The sequence below is a fragment of the Cheilinus undulatus genome, linkage group 8 (assembly GCF_018320785.1).
Source record: "Cheilinus undulatus linkage group 8, ASM1832078v1, whole genome shotgun sequence".
NCBI lineage: Eukaryota > Metazoa > Chordata > Actinopteri > Labriformes > Labridae > Cheilinus > Cheilinus undulatus.
Window position 1 is genome coordinate 44876502 of NC_054872.1, and position 19497 is coordinate 44895998.

The window sequence follows — 19497 nt, forward strand, 5'->3', positions numbered from 1 at the left end:
TGTTTGGAGCTACACAATTTGTGTTGCTGCAGTTGTTATCCGTGTGCTCACATGCCCTTAAAGCTGTTGACCGTGTCCGACTGTAAACAATGAAGGAGCCTCTGTCCTCCTTTTTCTCCTCTTCCTCAGTCTGTCAGTCTGTCTGTCCCCACTGTGAGACACTGTGTTTGTACAAGCTCGTCCTCTGTACCACACAAGCTGTGCTTCAGCCTCGAGGATGGCCAGCATATGTTCTCACGCATACACAGACAGAGCATCGCCTCATAACAGCAGAGTGCTCTCACACACAAGCACAGTGACCTCCAACACTGAGAGACAATCTGGACTTTGAATCCCCCAGCTAGACTCTGCTGTCTGGTTTTCTTAAAGGTTTGAGGTCAGTGACTCATTGAGGACAAGATCACATACATCATACTCTGTTCAGTCATTTGGCATGGACTTCCCAAAACTGTGCTTGAACTTGGTTATGAATAGCCTTTAATGACATGTGGAAAAAAGTAGGTATTACTGAAATTATTTGGTGATTAGTTGACTGACAGAAATGGAAGCTATTGCTAATGTCTTCCTGTAATAGAGTGCTGCAGGGATGACATAGCACATGTAGGCTAACCAACAAGTTAGCATCAGATGGGTTCCATTGACAAAAAGCCTTTGGGTTTGAGTATTTTTTTAACTGTCACTGAAAGTAAACTCTATGGTTACAGCTGTTTTTGACACTTGCGTATTATATTCATCAAAATATTCTTCACAAATGAACACTACTGGTATAATTTTAAAAGCAAAAACACTATTGGTTAAAGTAAAAAGCTAACATTAGACTACAAGGGAATTACACCACAGTCAACTGACAACTTTGGTGTGGTTGTCTTACCTCTTGTTTAAAATATCTTCTTATTCAAACCAACAAATTACAGAGTTGAGTAGTTTTTGTACAAATTACACCAGGCGAAAGGCAGGCTATTTGAAGATTTTGCATGTTCGATATGACAACACTTAATATCTCCAACAAACTTTGTCGTCCTAGTTAGCCACCTACTAGAAACTGCCTATTGTAAGATGTGCAAAAGCTTCAAAATTTACAAGTGAGGCACTTTCAGCTGTAATTTATTTGTTATTTTAGCTTGAGTCACAGCTACTAAAAGCTTATTTTAAAATCTCCATAGACTTTGAATGCATTTCTGGATTTAAGAAGTCATAACGGCAGTTGTTCCCATTCATTTCCCTAGGTGACCCCCCCAGCTTGTATGTAGGAAAAGCTGAGCGCCCCATAACCCAGATGAAAAACAAAGCAATGTATAGTTGACAAAAAATAAGATTCATTTTAATTGTTTTCATTGATTAATGCCCAACACAGTAGGCCTTCAGAACTGATCTTAGTAAAACAAGTCTGAAAGGTCTGAATAAAACTATATATATGTGTGTAAAACTAGATTTTACCACCTCAGATTAGACAAACTCCCTTAATAATTGTCTGCACTTCCGGGGGGGGGCAAGAACCCAGGCGGGGAACTGATGCATTACTGCAACAGTCTATGGAGCTAGCATTTGAGTTTTTTACTGAGTAAATGTTGAAGCTTATCCAATGGAAGAACATCAACATTTCTTTAAACTGAGTACATTTTAGGTTTTGGATACTGAATGATGCATCTCAGGGCATTAAAAAGGTTAAAATTTGTGTTTTTTTAACCAGCCCGCGTCAAAGCTTCATGATCAACAAAATCCCAACTGTGTACGTTTTTATTAGAAACTCCAGGGTCTCAGTTTAGCTAACAAAGTAAAACAATGAACACAAAATTTTCATCTAAATAAAAGTTTTACTGCTCATCTGTAAGAGACAATAAAGCACAAAAGTTGAAAGTATTTTAACATCAGTAAATCAGAAATTACTGACATTCTGACATGTTCAGTGTTATATCATCTTTTTTTCTAACATCACTGTCAATCAATCAATCAGTCAGTCTTTTATTTTGACACCAATTCATAACTGAAGTTATCTCATGACACTTTACTCTGTAAGTGTCTGGGGATTGAAGAGACTCATTGCTGAAGCATTGCAAACAGAATTCTTTCCCATTCTTGCTTAATGTTTAGTGTTTCTTAGACCAAACCTTGAGACCTAAGAGCACCTGTGTTTGATACAAATATGTGAAGCAGCACTCCTAAGCCATCTTGGCTCTTTTTTCTATCAGTACGGCATTTCTGTGCATAATTGTTCATAATGTGCCATACATTTTAAGTGGGCTACATTCTCATGCAGAATGTAGCTTGGCAGTGTCTTGCTGCCAAGCTACAGGACATCCCTGAAAAAGGTGGTGTCTGGATTGAAGCACATATTGCTCCATTTCCTGTATGTTCCTCTTAGTATTAGTGCTGCCCTCAGATGTGCAAGTTACCCATGCCATGGGCACTAATACACCCCCACACTGATGAGGCCACATGGATCATAGATATTCATACACGTTTTTAAGAGATTGTTGAGTGAAACGGGGGAATTTGACAAAGAATCAGAGCCGACATCCAAGGTTTCTGTTATACAGTAAAAAACAACTAAATGTATGGCATTTGTGGATCCATTTATACATGTTTGCTGGGATCTTCTTTCTTTAGATATTTGGTTGGTGTTGTTTTCTTCCTAGTTCAAAGATAAAACAACAGACCAGTTCAGACAGACAGACAAGTTCAGTGACCCGAAGGCGTCCAATGGCTTCTAAATCACAATGGAATTCATGATTTGGGATTTCAAGATTATATCTTGTCAAGAGCACATTGTTGTGGTTGCATTGTCAAGACTGACAGCGGTGCAAACTCCAGACCTCCATACTGGCTTTATGCATAATTATGCATAATTTAGTTTGTCCAGTTAACTTCGTTAGAACATACTGTATCTCTGAGATCTTTTTACCAGTCAACATTTAACAGTAACTCTTAATCTTTCTCCTCCTGTAAGCACTTTCCTCTGCAGTGTTAATCATGCAAGCACAGATACAATGACAGTTTTATTCATAGCTTCCCCGGCATATAATAACAGTTTTGGTGTCAGCTGTTGCATGCAGGTTTTCCTCTGAGTGTCAGTGAAGCATCGAGCTGTAAACTGACCTGCGTGGCTGTTGGCGATGTGACAAACACACATCCCACTCGCAATTCTCTCAATAAAACAGCAACAGATTCTGCTTCAGGGGAGATTTCTAGAGTGAAAATTCAACTTCTCCTTCAGAGAATCTAAGAAACATTAAATTATCCTAGATACCACATAAGAAAGTAATGCTGTCCTGTTACTCAGTACTTTCCTAATGCTGCATATTGTCTTTTCAGCTTTAAAAAAGCGCCATGCTTTGTCATGACTACAAGGTCAGCTTCTTAAACATAGTAAGGATTAGTCAGAGATGCTTTTCTATTTTTGGTCTTGCTCCAGTTATCCAGGTCTTGTTCAAGATGACGGAACCATGGGAAAATATAATCCATAAAACAGCAGCCCTGGAATACCCAGCTTTCTTACTTAACTGTATTAAGTATTTTTATTTAAGTTGTTTATATTAATCCTAAATATGTGAGACTTGGTTATCAAATCAAAGATTTTTTGTAAAAGGCAGAAGATAAAGAGTGTTTGGGGGGATCTGGCACATCTTACAGTATGTAGCTGGGCTATAATGTGTAAATCTGCTTCTTTATCTCTGTGCAGGCTGAAGCCCTTGGACATTGAGTTCATGAAACGGTTGCATGAGAAAGTCAATGTCATCCCACTGATCGCCAAAGCAGACACCCTCACCCCCGAGGAATGCCAACAGTTCAAGAAACAGGTCAGTTCTTTCCACAGCTGCAGACTACTGCAGAAATTGTACAGTGTTTGTTTAACTGCGGTCTTCAGTTTGATGGCAAATATGTGCATCATAAGGCAAAGCTAGATAAAATTAACCCTGCTTAGTGTTAGAGCTTATGATAACTGACTCTGCGTAGGAGTACTGTTACCTGAAAATTCACAGATAAATAATAAGAGAGATGAAGAACTGTAAAATCCACTGTGGGTTGCACCAGCTATGTACAAGTTAGATGTTTCCTGGTCTGAATGTAAGTTCTAACTTTAAACAGAGTTTATTCTCTATTAACATTTGAAGTGTTGCTCCAGTTGATGTAGTTTCAACCTTGGCTGAAGTTATTGCTTGAATATTAACACATACCTCCTAGTAGGTATGAGGTCCTCAGTAAAATATGATCGTCTTGATGACAGTCATGAAAGGTGGGATAACTCTGAGGATGATAAGGAGCAGAGGATTTTACCAGCTGTTTGGAGTCACGATGTCTCTGTCATCATTGACATACCTTTACAGGGGACATGTTTTACCCTTTTAAGACAAGTTTATATTGGTTTAGAGGTCCCCAAAACATGCTTGTGAAGTTTGTTGCTGAAAAACACTCTAGTATAGGATTTTTGCATGTCTGAAAAGCCTGCTGTTTCAGCCCTTCTCAGAACGAGCCGTTTCTGAGTCTGTGGCTTTATATGTTAATGAGCTGTCTGACTCCACCCCTGACCACACCCCTCTAAGGAAATGGATGTAGCAGTCCTGATGTCACAATGTTGCAGGCACTTTTATCCAAAGTAAAGGACCTGACAGGGATTGAACCACCAATCTCCCAGGTGACAGTCAGCAGGGTAACCCACTGAGCTATCCAGCATCTCAGCTGGCAGCTGAGAGGAAGATCACGAGAGGAGGGCGGACCTTTCTTCCAAGCAGGGCGGGTCAACCAAACTTGGGGGCAGGTGCTTACTACCCACATGAGGTCATGAGGGGAAAATCTGAGAACGGCTTGTTTCAGCAGGCATTTTCTGAAAGTTAGAAAAAGAGAGGGTAGAAGGGAATGGATTTTTTTTCTGGTATTTTAGGGGATTGTGGATAGGCCAGGGGCACATATTTTTGTAAGAAAAGCCTGAAAAAGTGATTTTTGCATAATATATCCCCTTTAAAATCATCTCATGTTTTTGATGATTCACCCCTCACTGTTGTTTAATACTGCTTCTAGGTTTAGGTTGTAGGCTAAAGTGACTTTTTCAAAATGGTTTGTTATCAGAGATGCATATTATCAGCATGATATCAGTGTCTGCAACTATTAGCTTAAAAAAATAGTTATTGGCAGATATGAAAATTTCTACAAGTTTTTACACCCAATATATCATCTGTAAATATCAGTATGTATGTTTAAATTAGTTTGTGGAGTCTTAAGTTGGACCCAAAAGACCTACATCAGCAAAAATCCAATACCATGCATCCCTTTTTGTCATATATTGGATCGACTTTTAGTGAAGTTTGAAGATAAACAGCAGGTTATTTTCAACTTTTAGCCTGTTTAGAGACAATTAACACTCCATAAGGAAAAGCTTTTCACCAAATGGTCAATGGAGTGAAAACGTCATATCTGGGACAATAGTTTTGTTAGTTTGAACATTACACCAACTAGGTTCAGATAAACCTTTGGGCCTTTAAGCTACAACTAAACTAGTAGGGCTTAGTGTGCACTTGGCGCCTTTATTTAAGACACAACTTCTGCATAGCTGTTGCGACAGCCTGCTGGTGTTCAAAACACTTTCAGAGCCTGTTTTTTCTCACCTAAAAAGTTGGCTGCCTCCAGCATATCAGGTCAACCAATATACCAGTAAAAAATGCTGACAGGTGCCTTCATTACTGCAAATGCAGCCACCACTGACCTAATGCTGTTGGAAATTAAGTTCCATTTATTGCTTTAGTAAGCAGCGCCGTTTATGCAAAACATACATTGCAACGCTACCGCTAACACATTTTTTCCAGCAAGTAACTAGCAGAGTTGGGCAGCACAATTTGTGGCCTGTGGGGCAGACCTTTCACCATTACCAGAGGTTGAGAGCTAAACTACTGTACCATTAGCTAACAGAATTGCAAAACTCCACATGATACAAATAGACGTTACTGAAGGAGCTACAGAGAAACTATACTTTGAGGATTTTAAGTACAATTGAAATGGTCATACAAGGACACAATTCAGACCTTTTTTCCTCCCAAAACCCAGTGCATCTCCTATACTGGTGGGATTTATTTCCAGATTTTACACGGTTTCTAAGTAGAAGCATTGCAAACTGTTTTATTTTGCAAGTGAACTGACAAAGTTATAAACCCGTTAATTTGATTGATCTGTGTTAGAAACAGAACCTGTTTTATGTCAAGATTATACAAGCCACACAAGAGCATTAAGAAAATGTTCCTGTGTGTAGTAGAAATGTATAAATGGCTCAGCTGCTGTCATTTTAAAGCGGTTCCTAATCTGCTCTTGCCAGAGGTTGCTAAAAAATCTTCACTTTCCATCTAGATCATGCGGGAAATCCAAGAGCACAAAATAAAGATCTACGAGTTCCCAGAGACAGATGACGAAGAGGAGAACAGGCTGGTCAAGAAGATAAAGGTACTCTCTCTCACTTAAAATGTCTTGAAAGATAAATGGAATAGTTTCCCCTAACTCAGAAGCAGACTCTTTTATTTATAATGCCTTTATCTTTCCTAGGACAAGTTGCCGCTGGCTGTAGTAGGAAGCAACACCATCATCGAGGTGAACGGGAAGAGGGTCAGAGGAAGGCAGTACCCTTGGGGCGTTGCAGAAGGTGTGAATGTTAAAGAAGTACAATATAAACACAATGAAAACATGAGAAAAAGGCAAGAAATGGTGGATTAAAACTCAGGCAATTGAAAACACCAGGGAAAGACTAGAAAATTTGTCTAACATGTAAAACATTTGTGTTTGAAATTTGTGAGCATCATGACGCAAGCAGTCTTAAAAACAGGAACTTGTTACATTTCTGTTTCCTGCGTTTCCCTGCACTGCAATAAACAAAGCTATGAATTTTGATGCTTGTGCAATCGGCTCTGACAACTAACTTCTTGTTTTCTCTTCTAGTGGAAAACAGTGATCACTGCGACTTCACCATCCTCAGGGATATGCTCATCAGGTACTAAAAATAGCACAGATAAGAAACCTTTATTTGTAGTTTATAAAAGCTTCATTCATCCAGAGAGCTGAAAAGTACTCAGCTTTACTATCTCATAAATAAAATGATCATTTATGTATTAAATGGAAGTTGAATAACATCTATTATACTCTTAGTTATTTACATAGCAGTTAACTTTGAACTATTTTAAATTCTTTGTCTGCAGGACTCACATGCAGGACCTGAAGGACGTGACGAACAACGTCCACTATGAAAACTACCGCAGCAGGAAGCTGGCTGCTGTCACCTACAACGGAGTGGACAACAACAGGGCTAAAGGTCAACTGTCCACCAAGTAAGTAACGGACAAAGTTCAATAGAGGCAACAGGTATTGCTGAGTCAGACAGGATAAGTTCTCATTCAAACAGTGCTATCAAGAGTGGGCCTCATTTGTAAAACAGCTTGGATTATGGATAATATGACTACCACTACTTACATCTTCGTAATTCAGTACGTTTATGTTAAGTAAGGAAAGTCAAGTTATTAGGTTAGCTTGACTAAAACTGGACTTTTCAAATTATTTTTAACGTATCAATCCAGCTAAAATCGTGCTAAGTCAAATTTCTTGAAGCTGGACTAACACACGGCGATAGAGATTGAGGTGACCGAGGTGCACTCTCGCATGTATACAACTCAGTCGGACCAACACTGGACTAAGCGTTCTGTGCATGCTCCACTGCCTCTGTGCCAGGCGTTGACCAGGAAATCAATCAAACAAATATGCTAGGTGTGAACCAAGTTGCGTTGTCACCTGCCTGTGGATATCACCACAAGTTAGAGGATAACATGCATCCTGTTTGTACCGTAGATAGAGCGCGTGCAGAGCTGTAACATTGTTCATATTTTTTTCAGTTTAACATACAGCCAGTGTAGGTCTAGTAGCTACTAGCTGAAGGGGGCATATTGCCTTAAACCCAGCGAAGTTTGACCTATTTCATCAATAAATAGATTTTCCCTCAGTACTGGGACAAGGACAGTGGTCCTTAATTTAACATCCAAATAAAGTTTTAATGTTGTTTTACCTTACTGTGCAGGTAAACATACTGAGTGTGGTCACAGCACATTATTAAGAAATTATTTAACTTAATAAAATAACAATTTGATAAATAGACTTAATTTGAACAGATTGTTGCAGAATGGGTTTGTAAAAGCCCTTTTTATTTTAATGGAATCCATTTTTTGCAGTTAGGAATAAACCTAACTCTTAAAACTTTTATGTTTTACACTAAGGGCCATGCATTTGTTGAACAGTGCATCAGGCTCTGGTCTTAAATAACGTAATATCTATTTTTCTTTTCAAAGCATCATAGAAAACATTAATTAAAAAAAACTTTGAGTAAAATAAAAATAATCTATTTGAAAGTTTAGTGTTTTCTATTTACAGTTTTGTCTTTATTGGAAAAAAATGCTTAAGGAGTTATTGCATTGTGTTTTTAGTTACACACGGTGTATTCTGTTTAACACTAGAACCACTGGGGATCACTCCATACCTAAAAGAGCTGATGGGTAAAATTGGCCCATTATTAGAGAGCATTTAATCTTCATTAATAGCAGTGATCAACAGCAATTTTTAACCAAAAACGCTGAGCAGCTGATTAACCACAGAAAGAGAATTGGATCATTGTCGGTTGATGATCCCTCACATCTAAAACTGTGTCCGGACTGATTGCTCAGTCCTAAAACTTCCCCACCACCACATTATTTTTCTCTCAAAGCGTTGAAAATGTCCATAGAATTTTCACAATGATGAATTTTTGTGTTGCACATGGTAAAAAAAGAAATGTTGATCTCTGATTTCTGATGAGGCAGTGCAGCAATAGAGAATAGGTGTTAACATGGCAGCATCTTATTTATCTGCTGGTGTGAAATAAAACAGGGAAAATTAATCAAATCAAACTTTATTTATAAAGCACATTTCATACACAGGGCAACACAATGTGCTTCACAGTCAAAAACAAGTGATCACGGCAATCATTGTATTGCAAATTGAGAACATAAAATACAACTTTTGAGCAGAAGTAAAAGCTCAACATGTACACCAAAATTATCCACACAAATTAATGGTTTCTGATGAGGTAAATTTTACCCACATGGTTGTTGTAGGTATAATTGGCCCTTTATAAAATTATGCAAACAATTTTTTGGAACCAGCTGTTTTACAACAAACTTTTGGAAAAGTCAATGACTGACAGTCTTTAAAATTGTATGAATATGAAGTTAGACACAATTTGGATAAATTGTATCCATTGGTGGTTCTGGTGTTGATAATAAGGTTTTAAGTCAGGTGTATGGCATTATTTTTTGCCAGGAATCCAATCATGCAGTTAGTGATGTCAATTTGTGCAAAAACTTGAGATGACTTGCATGAAAAGGTTTGTTTTTAGCATCAATAGCCTTAGGAGTTTACATTATTTATTGCAGGGAAATGCAAAAAAGACAAAAAGAAACCATTATAATGCATTCTTTGCCCTTTTGTCCTTATAAATTTTCACTTTTTTCTGTCCTAAGAATATTGGGTTTGAACTGTATTTATAGTATATGGTATTTAGAAAACCTTTGAAAAATCTGGCTTCTCATCCAGGAGCCTCAATGAAGACACATGTACATAACAGTTGTTGTCACTTGAATTACCTCTATCATGATATTTGATATTTGTTCCAGGAAACTAGAAAAGTCTAAGTTGGTGCGGCTAATTCATCCATTCCCTCTCTGTCTGAGAAGTCGACAAGCTCTCAGTGATTTTGCTTTTGTGGTGTCCTGTTAATGTACTACTTTGCATAAAATCATGCCACTGATTCTCATTTAAATTACCACGCTGCTTCCTCATTCATGTATACACAAGCAAACTGCAAACGGCTAACTCACTCAGCTAAAAACTAGCACTACAGCTGAATAGCAGCCTCACACTGCTGATGCTAACACACAGCTAAACGTTGTCCAACTCTGCTGATGAATTCAACACTCAGCTCACAGTGCAGAAAGTGTCGTTTTAACAGCTTTTGTTTCTTTATTTGACATTTGCAAAGCTATAAAGTCAGCTAAAATCACAGAACACATTGTTTAAGCTGTAGTTTTATTTTTGTGCATGAGCTCATGATTGCATGCTGTTTGTGTGTCTGTGTGTGTGTGTGTTTGTGTGTTTGGTTGTATGTTGTTTTTTTTTTAGACTTGACACAGTTGAAGGAATGTAAGTGGGCATTTTTTACTTATTTTTGAGACCCTTGTGTTTGACTTTCATTCCTCTCCAGTCTTCCTTTTTCTCCCCCGTTGGCTGCATTCGGGTGATTTCCTTTCCAGTGTTGACTTAGGCCTGCCTCCCCCCAGCCCTCAGCCCCCATCCAGCTTCCCCTCTGTCAGCAGATTTTTCCAGGAACAGTGGGAGAAAAATGTGAATTAACACATTTATGAATACGGCCTGTTGCTAGGAATGTGATGGGGCTTTTTTTTCCTCAAAGAAAACAAAAATCTTTTCACTGGTGCATTCATTGCTGGTTTCACCTGCTGCTGCTGCTTGGACTAATAAACGAGATCTGTAAATGAGGTGTATGGAGCGGTTAGGGATTATTATTACATGTGAAAGGCAAGTCTATTTATAGAGCACTAGTCATACACAAAGCAAAGTGCTTTAAGGAGTTAAAAACAGAACATTTATGGCATTAAGTATATTGAAGAATAAGACAAAAATAAATATATGAAATTAAATTAAAAAGGACTGAAATAGAGGAAATGTTTTAAAATATCCTCATGTTGTGTGTCTGCTCTGTGCCCCAAAGGGTAATATAGTGCTCTGAAACCACTCACTAGAGTTTTAACATCCAAATGGACACAGCTTCACGTCCTGGTATTGTCTGATTGAGATACATTCTGTCTAAAATCCACCCCAGAAAAGATCTTACAAAGGATTTAGGCTCACAGTTTGCTCCGTCTGTGTCAGGCACAGCTCTAAACTGCCCTGGAACCCCCTCATAGGGATGACAGATGTTGTGGCAGTCTTAACCCTACAACTCATAACAACTTGTCATTGAAATGCTGCAGAAATAAGTCAATTTGATTTATCCTACAATGTCAGCAAAATGTTATTTTCGAATTACTTGACACTAAGGAGGGTTTGTGGTTTTACATTTGGGATCCTGGCCCAGATCTGAGTACACTTGATCCTAGGGATGCACAGTATTGGACGCATGCCAGTAACCAATATTTATGCATACATTTTACCTGATACTGACTACTTTACTGATATATAAATTTCCAGTCCCACCACTTGAATGAATAAGAATGCTGAAATGCTGGAGGTATTATTCAGACGACAGAATAAAACCAGAGCACTTTCAATACCCCAAAGTCTGTCTAGAATCAAAATAAAAGATATTGCTGGTGTTACCTCTTTCAGACAACCAGTCATACTGAATTAAAGTTTCCCTCCTTTGAGCCTTTAGAACTTTTATTCCCTTATCTTTTGAATAATCTATCACAGCATCAGAAGTAGGAAAAATAAGAATTTAAGCAACACATGTTTATCACATGCAACCTCCACATACCTCATGTCAGGTCTCTGTGCACTTTATGCAGCAAACATCCTGATAAGCTTCACTAACATCTAACCTGCACTAACAGCAAGTGTTCACAGGTTTTTTTGCATCGTTAGCTCTCTGGTTCTTCTCCTTGCTCTCAAAGATGTCTTGTGGTTGGTTTCCTGTTCCTGTCACGGCCTTGTGGGATCCCATCTTTCCTCAAACTCCCTCCTGAACCCAAATATGACTTTCCTTGTTGGGGAGCAGGGGCTAATGTGTTCAAAATTCTGTTTTGTACTTGTACTGCTTTGTACAGGTATAGCCAGTTTGTAGACTTTAGGTCAGCTCTTGGAGATAAAACAGTAATTCTTTAAATTTAGCTTGTTAGTGAGAACATTAAATACAGGTAAGCCCCTCCTGCTCTACTCTTTATCATCTCTTTCTTCTGTTTCTTATTAGCATGTAAACGCCTGCAAGAAGATTTATGTGGGCAGAACAAATTATGTCTAAGAGCTGAATTTGTTCAAATCAACACGTGAAGTTCAGGAAATGCAGATTTATTTGTTTATAAACTTTGAGGGGATTAAAAGATTGTTTGAAGTGAACTAGTGTTTTTAAGTGATGATCTAAACATGTGTTTTGCTTTTTGCACTCACGTTCACCCTGTTAAGGAGTCCTCTGGCCCAGATGGAGGAAGAGAGGCGAGAGCACGTGACTAAGATGAAGAAGATGGAGATCGAGATGGAGCAAGTGTTCGAGATGAAAGTTAAGGAAAAAGTGCAGAAGCTCAAAGACTCTGAAGCAGAGGTAAAACACACAAAGGAAAAACAGCCTATGTGAATTCACTCATCTCTTTCTGTCCTTTCTTCCTCTTGTGCTGACAGTTTTCAGTATGAGCCCTTTGAGGATGTGTTGTTGATCTATGTAAAAAGGCAGTTTCACTCCACAGTTTCCTCTTTTACACCTGTGTGCTTTATTTATCTGTGTCGAAAATCAGGTGTTGAGAAAAAGCCCATATGTATTTGTGGAACAGTATGCTTTTATGGAACGAAATCTTTTTATGATTGGATCACTGACATCTTTTAAAATTGTGCCCAAATGCACTACAATTGTTGCATATGGATTCCTTTTGTATGCAGAAGAACATAAAAGCCAAAGACAAAATTTATTTCTTTGCACTTTAATCATTCTAAAGACTGAAAATCATCCAATACTTGCACTTTTTATGTGAGAAATTCTCCCTGGTACTAAACAGAGTGTTAAAAGCAGTGTTTATTATAAGGGTTTTATTTACAATTATTGGTATACTGATATCTCTGATTCTTGTGCATGCTTATCTAACTCTGTGAGTTACATGAAAACTGGCAGTTAAATCCAAATATGCACCCTATAGGCAGTGAAAATGGCCCCATTTTCAAGACAAAACAAATGCTGTTAAGCAATTGAAGCCCTCAGTGTCCTGAGCACCAAAGACCCCCTTTGAATCAGCTGTTAGTCACCACGCTCAGTTGAAAACAGTCTAACTTTTAAAACAGCACCCAGCTTGTCCCTCACTGACCAATCAAACAAGGAATGACATCAAAATTTGTGGTCTGCTTTACTTTTCCAGTCTTTTCTGACTATTTTAGGAAAGCCTGGGCCAGGGACTTGAATGTAGAAATATCTAGAGAGCTCTGGAAAGAGGCAACGTGACAATTTCACTGTTGCATCTTTGTATAGTGCCAGTGCATTACCAAAGTTATCTCAAGGCCCTTTACAAAGAGTATCATTTATTGTATTCTTATAAAGACTCAATATTAATCAAAAAGAGGAGAGAAATAATATGCAACTTTAATTTATTTAAACGTGCTCAAGACAAAAATGACCCATGTCTTTTTATCAGAATATTCTATATTGAACAGATGCTGCTCTGCTGAAGATTCTTAAGCATATCGTTTCTGGTTTTGCCCTGTCTTGTGTAATTTTAGGGCTTTAATTTTTGAATATTTCTCAAAGGTCTATTCAGCCCAATCTCATCTCAGCCATCTTTGGATGCTCTGCACAGACTTTAAAGCAGGGGACATGTGAACTGCTCTGCAATTAGGGATGATTGCTGCTTAAAACCTACCCACCTCAGCTGGAAGTCTATCTCTCTGCCCTGGCCTTTGCACTGTCTTAAGATTCTTGCACACTGGGTCTGTTATTTTCAGACGCATTATATGTTTTTCAGGTCTGTAATCTGAAAAAAAGTCATGCACTTGAATCTTGAGTCTGTTATGTTTCATTTGTATCCACAGTGAAAATTCGTAGAATGTGGCAAATTGTTTCATACTGCGATTAAAATAAGCAGTGAGGATGAGCATGTGGCTCTGTCACTCATTGAAAATCACACTAGATCCCTCCATCTTGACAGAGAGCTTCATACAGCACCAGCTTGTAAGTCACAGCGGTGCCAAGCTGGACAGATGGAGAGCAACTTTTAATTCCATCTCTGTTAGGTGGCTGTGAGGACAAACTTATGCCTTATCTGTTATATTTATATGTTGATATCCGCTTAATACACAAGCAGATCACAGTGTTTAAAATGGGGTTTAACTGCAAGAAAGAGAGAGACAGAGTGGAGGGGTCAGGCAGGGGAGAGTGAACGAGGGGGGAGGAAACCCCAGATGCTGTTTTAAATCATCATCACTCTTTTAAATGACTTGGACTGATGCAAAAATCTGCATGAAGTTGAACCTGCCTTGGTAAAAATAACGACGACAGAAAGTTTGGCATCAGTGAAAAAACATTATTAGAACAACATGAGATTGATTTTCTTTTTTAATGTGCAAAAAATTTGGATGAAAAAAAACTGACTTAGTGTGGAAAGACCTTTAATCCGGGTATACACTATTACATCCAACTGTAATAGTCTGGTGGAAAGTCGGCTCATACTGTGCGACTGAATGCCTTGATGCACAGACTGACTGAGATCTGTGGAGTTTCCTTTGAATATGTCTCACATACTGAGGTTAAGGTCATATCTAGTCATATCCTCTCTTCTTTTCTATTGCTCTCTCTATCACACACACAAATAACACCGCCCGTGTCAGCTGGAGTTTCACGGGTAGGCCTATTTCCTGCTCGCCGATTTCCTGTATTATGGAGGGAGAGCATTAGAAAGTCATTCCTGCAGTTTTCATGGTGATTTTGGATGTTGTCTGACAGTTTGCAAAGGAAAAATACCTCAGAGTTTAGGATTCTGCTCAGGGCTCTGCTCCCATCGTGTAAGTGTGTGGAGTTGCACGACCAAAATATCAAACATGGCAGAAATCCATCCGGCCAGTCTGGAGCAGCTGGTCGGGTCATGATCAGCCATCATGCCCCTCTTGTGCACAGCATGACGAAAGACACCTGATCCGACTGAGAGTCACCATGACTTCCAAGCCAGTCATACGACTTAAAATTTATGTCTGAATTGTACTGCAATTGTTTGGTACATGGTGCTGCAGCCTGTCTTTGCCAGGACACTCCTGTAAATGAAAATAATGTTAAGAAAATGTACAAACTGATCTAACTTGTCTTCTTAAGGTTAGTGCATCCAGGTCAGCAGCAGCTGTTTTTTCATGTTTTCTTGACATTTCCTTGAAAACTTGTAAATATTCACAGCATGGAGTAATTATAAACACTGACAACATCAGTTAAGACTCTTAAGAAGCATTCTGAAATGAAGGTTGTGGCTGTTTGTGCACAAACTGTGGATAAAGGCTCTTAACAGCTTTTTATTGCAGTGTTCACAGCCTTTTTTTATAGACAAGTTTATTGTTTCTATCAAAGTTGACCTGAAGCATTTCCTTTGTCTTTATACCTGTAGTTACAGTAGGGTTTGTTTTGAAACCGCTTTATACACTAGAAATTTGCCATTCTTGCAGAAGTTTCCTCAGTAAAATCTAACTATAAAGGAATAATATTCTGGGATTTGTAGCAGCTTTAGACCTTGAAATTATTCCCTCAAAATGTGGTCAGATTTGTTTCCTCTCCACTGTTATTGTTGACAAAGTTGATGTTGGAAGTCCCACCTCTTCTCCATTTCAGTTGTCGATGAGGGAGAAGTTACATTAACAAGCACTGTAGCATTCCAAAAGATGGACTATTTATAACTAAGAGCTCTGTGAGTGTAGTGACCAAAAACAGCAGACGCTGAGGGAGTTTTGCACTTAAAAACTAAGTGCTGAAATAGCTAAACTGCATTCAGTTTGTCTGGAAAATGGGCACTACTACTGCAAAACCAAAAATGGAAACAGGCCGGGAATCTTTCCTCTCATGTTTGCAAGAATGAAAACCATTTTTAGGGTGAAAGTCAAGTTTACTTGTTATTTTTTTCCTTTTATGCCATATTTCTCTAATAGGTATTTAAACTTCAAACTGTTTTTTTAGCTATAAAGCATTAAAATATGACAGGAAAAACACATTCTCATTGATGGTGTTTGATGTTAACAGCTTTCATAATAAATGAGGAAGGTGTTAGAAGCACTAGCCTGTTAAAATTATCTGCGGTCTGTATGTGTGACAGCTGTTCTGGGCCCAAATTAATGATGTCCTGTTCGGTCCGTCTGTCTCTCTAGCTTCAGCGGCGTCATGAGCAGATGAAGAAGAACCTGGAGGCTCAGCACAAAGAGCTGGAGGAGAAGAGGCGCGTGTTTGAGGAGGAGAGAGCAAACTGGGAGGCCCAGCAGCGCCTGGAGCAGCAGAAACTGGAGGCCTCCAGGTACGACCAACACTCACTGTTGATGCCACACTATTTATGGTGCAGGTGTATGTTAGTATGTAGAGACAAACATAGCAGTAATACATCGAAATAAAATGTTTAACAGAGATTATGCTCTTTAGAACCTAGAAACATGCCAACATTTCTGCACAGACATGAAGGAAGGTTCAAGATTTTGTTCAATTAATACTCCACCACCTGTCTCACCTTTTGTCTTGCCAACTCATTAAACTGCCGGTCTTCAGATAAGTCTAATTTAGCCTCCTTGGCTTACTGATGCTCCAGTTAGGTTCACAAGTATTTAACAAGTATTGCTTTCGTTTACCACCACGATGGATTTTAAATCAAACCACAGCAAGCTACAACAGAAAACCACGGCATCCATAGAGACACCTCCCTTGACAATTTCTCACAAAGGGTATAGGATGAAGTCAAAACGTATCTACCTCTATATCTAAAGAAAATTAAAGTATTTTAAAGGCCAAGACATTCACATTTACAAAGAATACAGATACCGCATAAGCAACAAAATTCAATGTTTTTTTTTACATAAAAACCAGTCGTTGGATTAACGAACGAATGAGCAAACGAATGAATGAATGAATGAATATTTTATTTACGTGTCTGGTCATTTACATGACCCATCCCATATGGATGGATAAAGATTCCAGAATCAGGCCAGCAATACTATAATCCAATACTATGAACCAACACAGCCCCCCCAACAAAGTAGCATTGTTCCAAACAAAATAAAATGTGTATCCCTAAGAAATTTATAAGCCTCTTAACAGTCTTATACATTTATCTGTTGTAAGTAACTCTTCTTCTCCTTTCCCATGCTTTAAAGAGATAGTCAGACAAAGCAAAGACATTATCAAAAAGATATTTCATTAAAGTACTGTCATCCATATCAATTAAATCAAGACCAGGATACCAGACTTTACTAAACAAAGTTTCCCGTAGATCATGATACAATGGACAGTACAAAATAAAATGAATTTCATTTTCCACCACATTTGGATTAACAGTGAAGATAGTGTTACAAATGTACTCTCTGCTCTTCCATTTTAAACCTCAAATATTTTGTTTTCGAAAAATTGTTTAACTATCACTGAAGGTTTACATTTTCATTTCTTCACTACAAGACGTAAGTGTGGACTCTCAGCTCGAATTTAAGGGGTTTCACAATAACATGTCTTATTATTTAGGAATTATAGCCATTTTATTCAGATAACTTCTATTAAAAGGAGCTCAAAAGTATTTAGACCAAATAAAAAAATTGAAAATGTAACTGCAGCTTTAATACCTGGATGAAATCCCTTTACAGTTAATGTCAGTCTACAGTCAGGGCATCACCATATTCTGAATGTCTTGTCTGAGGAAATTTCACCAGGCCTTTACTCCTGCAGTTTCTGTTTGGTTGTGTGTCTGCCTTCAGATTTGCTCTCTGTAACTGAGAAGCGTGCTTCATTGTGTTGAGATCAGCTGACTTACTCGGCCATTGAAGAATATTCAATTTGTTTGCATTCAGAAACTTGGGTTGCTTTGGCAGTATGCGTTGGGTCATCCATTCTGCACTGTAAAGCCCCATTCAGTCAGTTTTGCAGGGTTAGGCTGAATGTAAGCAGAGTACAGCCCTATACAGTCTGATTTATTGGAGACATAACCTTAATGGATACAAACGATGCTACTTTGTACTTCATAGGTTTAAATCATTACATCATATCCAACAGACAGTCCTGTAAAGGTACCAATAGCTGAAAGAGTGCAGAGCTTAAAATGCGTTAACCTGTAGTTTCTGATAAAGTTTGTTCTTCTCTTTTTCTGCAGGACTCTGGAGAAAAACAAAAAGAAAGGAAAGATCTTTTAAAGACAGTCGGCAGGACCACCCCAACTCAAGTTTTTCTGTTTGCCAACGTTGCCAGTCAGGATGCCAGTGTGTGGCACTGACATCACCCACCTCCTCCTTCCCTTCTTCCCCTCTTTCCTCCCCTCCCCCTCCCCCTCTTCCTCTACCCCTCTCCTCTCCTCCCTGTCCCTGCTCTGTCTGCCAGCACAGCTGCGCTCCTTCTCCCTGCTACCAGAGGGAGCTCTGGAGCTTGTAAGTGAGGAGGTGGAGGGGTCTCCCGATCAGAACTGCCACCACAGAGCCTCCTTGCTGCCTCGGGACTCATTATCATGAAAGAATGTGTTAAATGTGCCGACAGACATAAATACCCCGTTTTAGAAAGGCCAAACCCACATTATTATTTTAATTATTATTATTATTATTGATGTTATTATTATTATTGTTGTTGTTATAACTGAATACTGTCCCCGCCCCGATTTGCTGCTCTCTTCTTTTCCTCCCAAGGTTGCTTTTAAATGACTGATGTGTACAGTTTTATGGAGAGTACTGCAGATAAAAAATTAACCCATGAATCATGTGTGACTGTTGTACAATCAAGTTCTGGTGAATTGTATTTGTTTACAGGAAAAATGAAAGTAACAGTATATGAACTTTAACATGCTCTTCTGTCGTGTATTTAAGTAAGACGAGGACAAGGCATTAACTAATCCTTTTTGTTTTGTTTTGAGTGTATCTGGTTAACCTTTAATAACCCTCTTCTTATGAGTGCGACAGCCTAAAATGAAAAAGTGTCAACAGAAAAAAAAACCTGAACTCAAGAAAAACATTAAAAAAGCACCTTGGGCCTTTTTATAGATTTTAAAAAATGGCTAAAAATTATTTGTTTTCTGAAATGTAACGCTTTCTTTTCTCCTCTGTGTTTAGCTTTTTCCACTAGCCTTGGACCACCATTTATAACGTCATAAGTGTTATATTTCACTTTAGTTTATTTTTCTATATACCGAGCCAGCTGAAGTTCTTTTGTATGTTAAGAAACTCCTCAGAGACTTGAGAGCAGCGTCCACTGTTGAAAAGAGAAACACGTCTTTCACATATAACAGTGACCACAGACGCTTTAAAGAAAACACAATGTTTCAATCACTCTGCGGGAACCGATCAGTGAGAAATGAAGAGTCAACACCGCAATTTGCTTGGCTATGTACTCCATCTCTGTATTTTTAATTTTATTTTTCATTTGTATTGTACAAAGTCACTTAATAAACCTGTGATGATACTGAGGAGTGAGAGGGGTTTATTATGAAGACCTTTGTGAACATTTTTATGATTATGACACTTTCCTTACAATTTATCATTTACTGTTGCAGAGATGCATTTACAAATTCCAGTTTTCAACATTTTATTAAA

At 38.4% G+C, this 19497-nt stretch overlaps 1 protein-coding gene across 2 annotated transcripts in view; it reads left to right on the forward strand.

Moving 5' to 3' along the window:
- Positions 1–19366, forward strand: part of sept7b (septin 7b) — a 30688-nt gene extending 11322 nt beyond the window's left edge. For both annotated transcript variants that reach the window (XM_041792843.1, XM_041792844.1), the window contains exons 7-15: positions 3680–3797; positions 6334–6426; positions 6526–6622; positions 6916–6967; positions 7173–7301; positions 10174–10194; positions 12190–12325; positions 16102–16244; positions 18075–19366. In XM_041792843.1, the coding sequence (XP_041648777.1) occupies positions 3680–3797; positions 6334–6426; positions 6526–6622; positions 6916–6967; positions 7173–7301; positions 10174–10194; positions 12190–12325; positions 16102–16244; positions 18075–18114 (829 nt within the window). In that variant the 3' untranslated portion in view covers positions 18115–19366. The remainder of the gene's footprint in view (positions 1–3679; positions 3798–6333; positions 6427–6525; positions 6623–6915; positions 6968–7172; positions 7302–10173; positions 10195–12189; positions 12326–16101; positions 16245–18074) is intronic.
- The last annotated feature ends 131 nt before the right edge of the window (positions 19367–19497 follow it).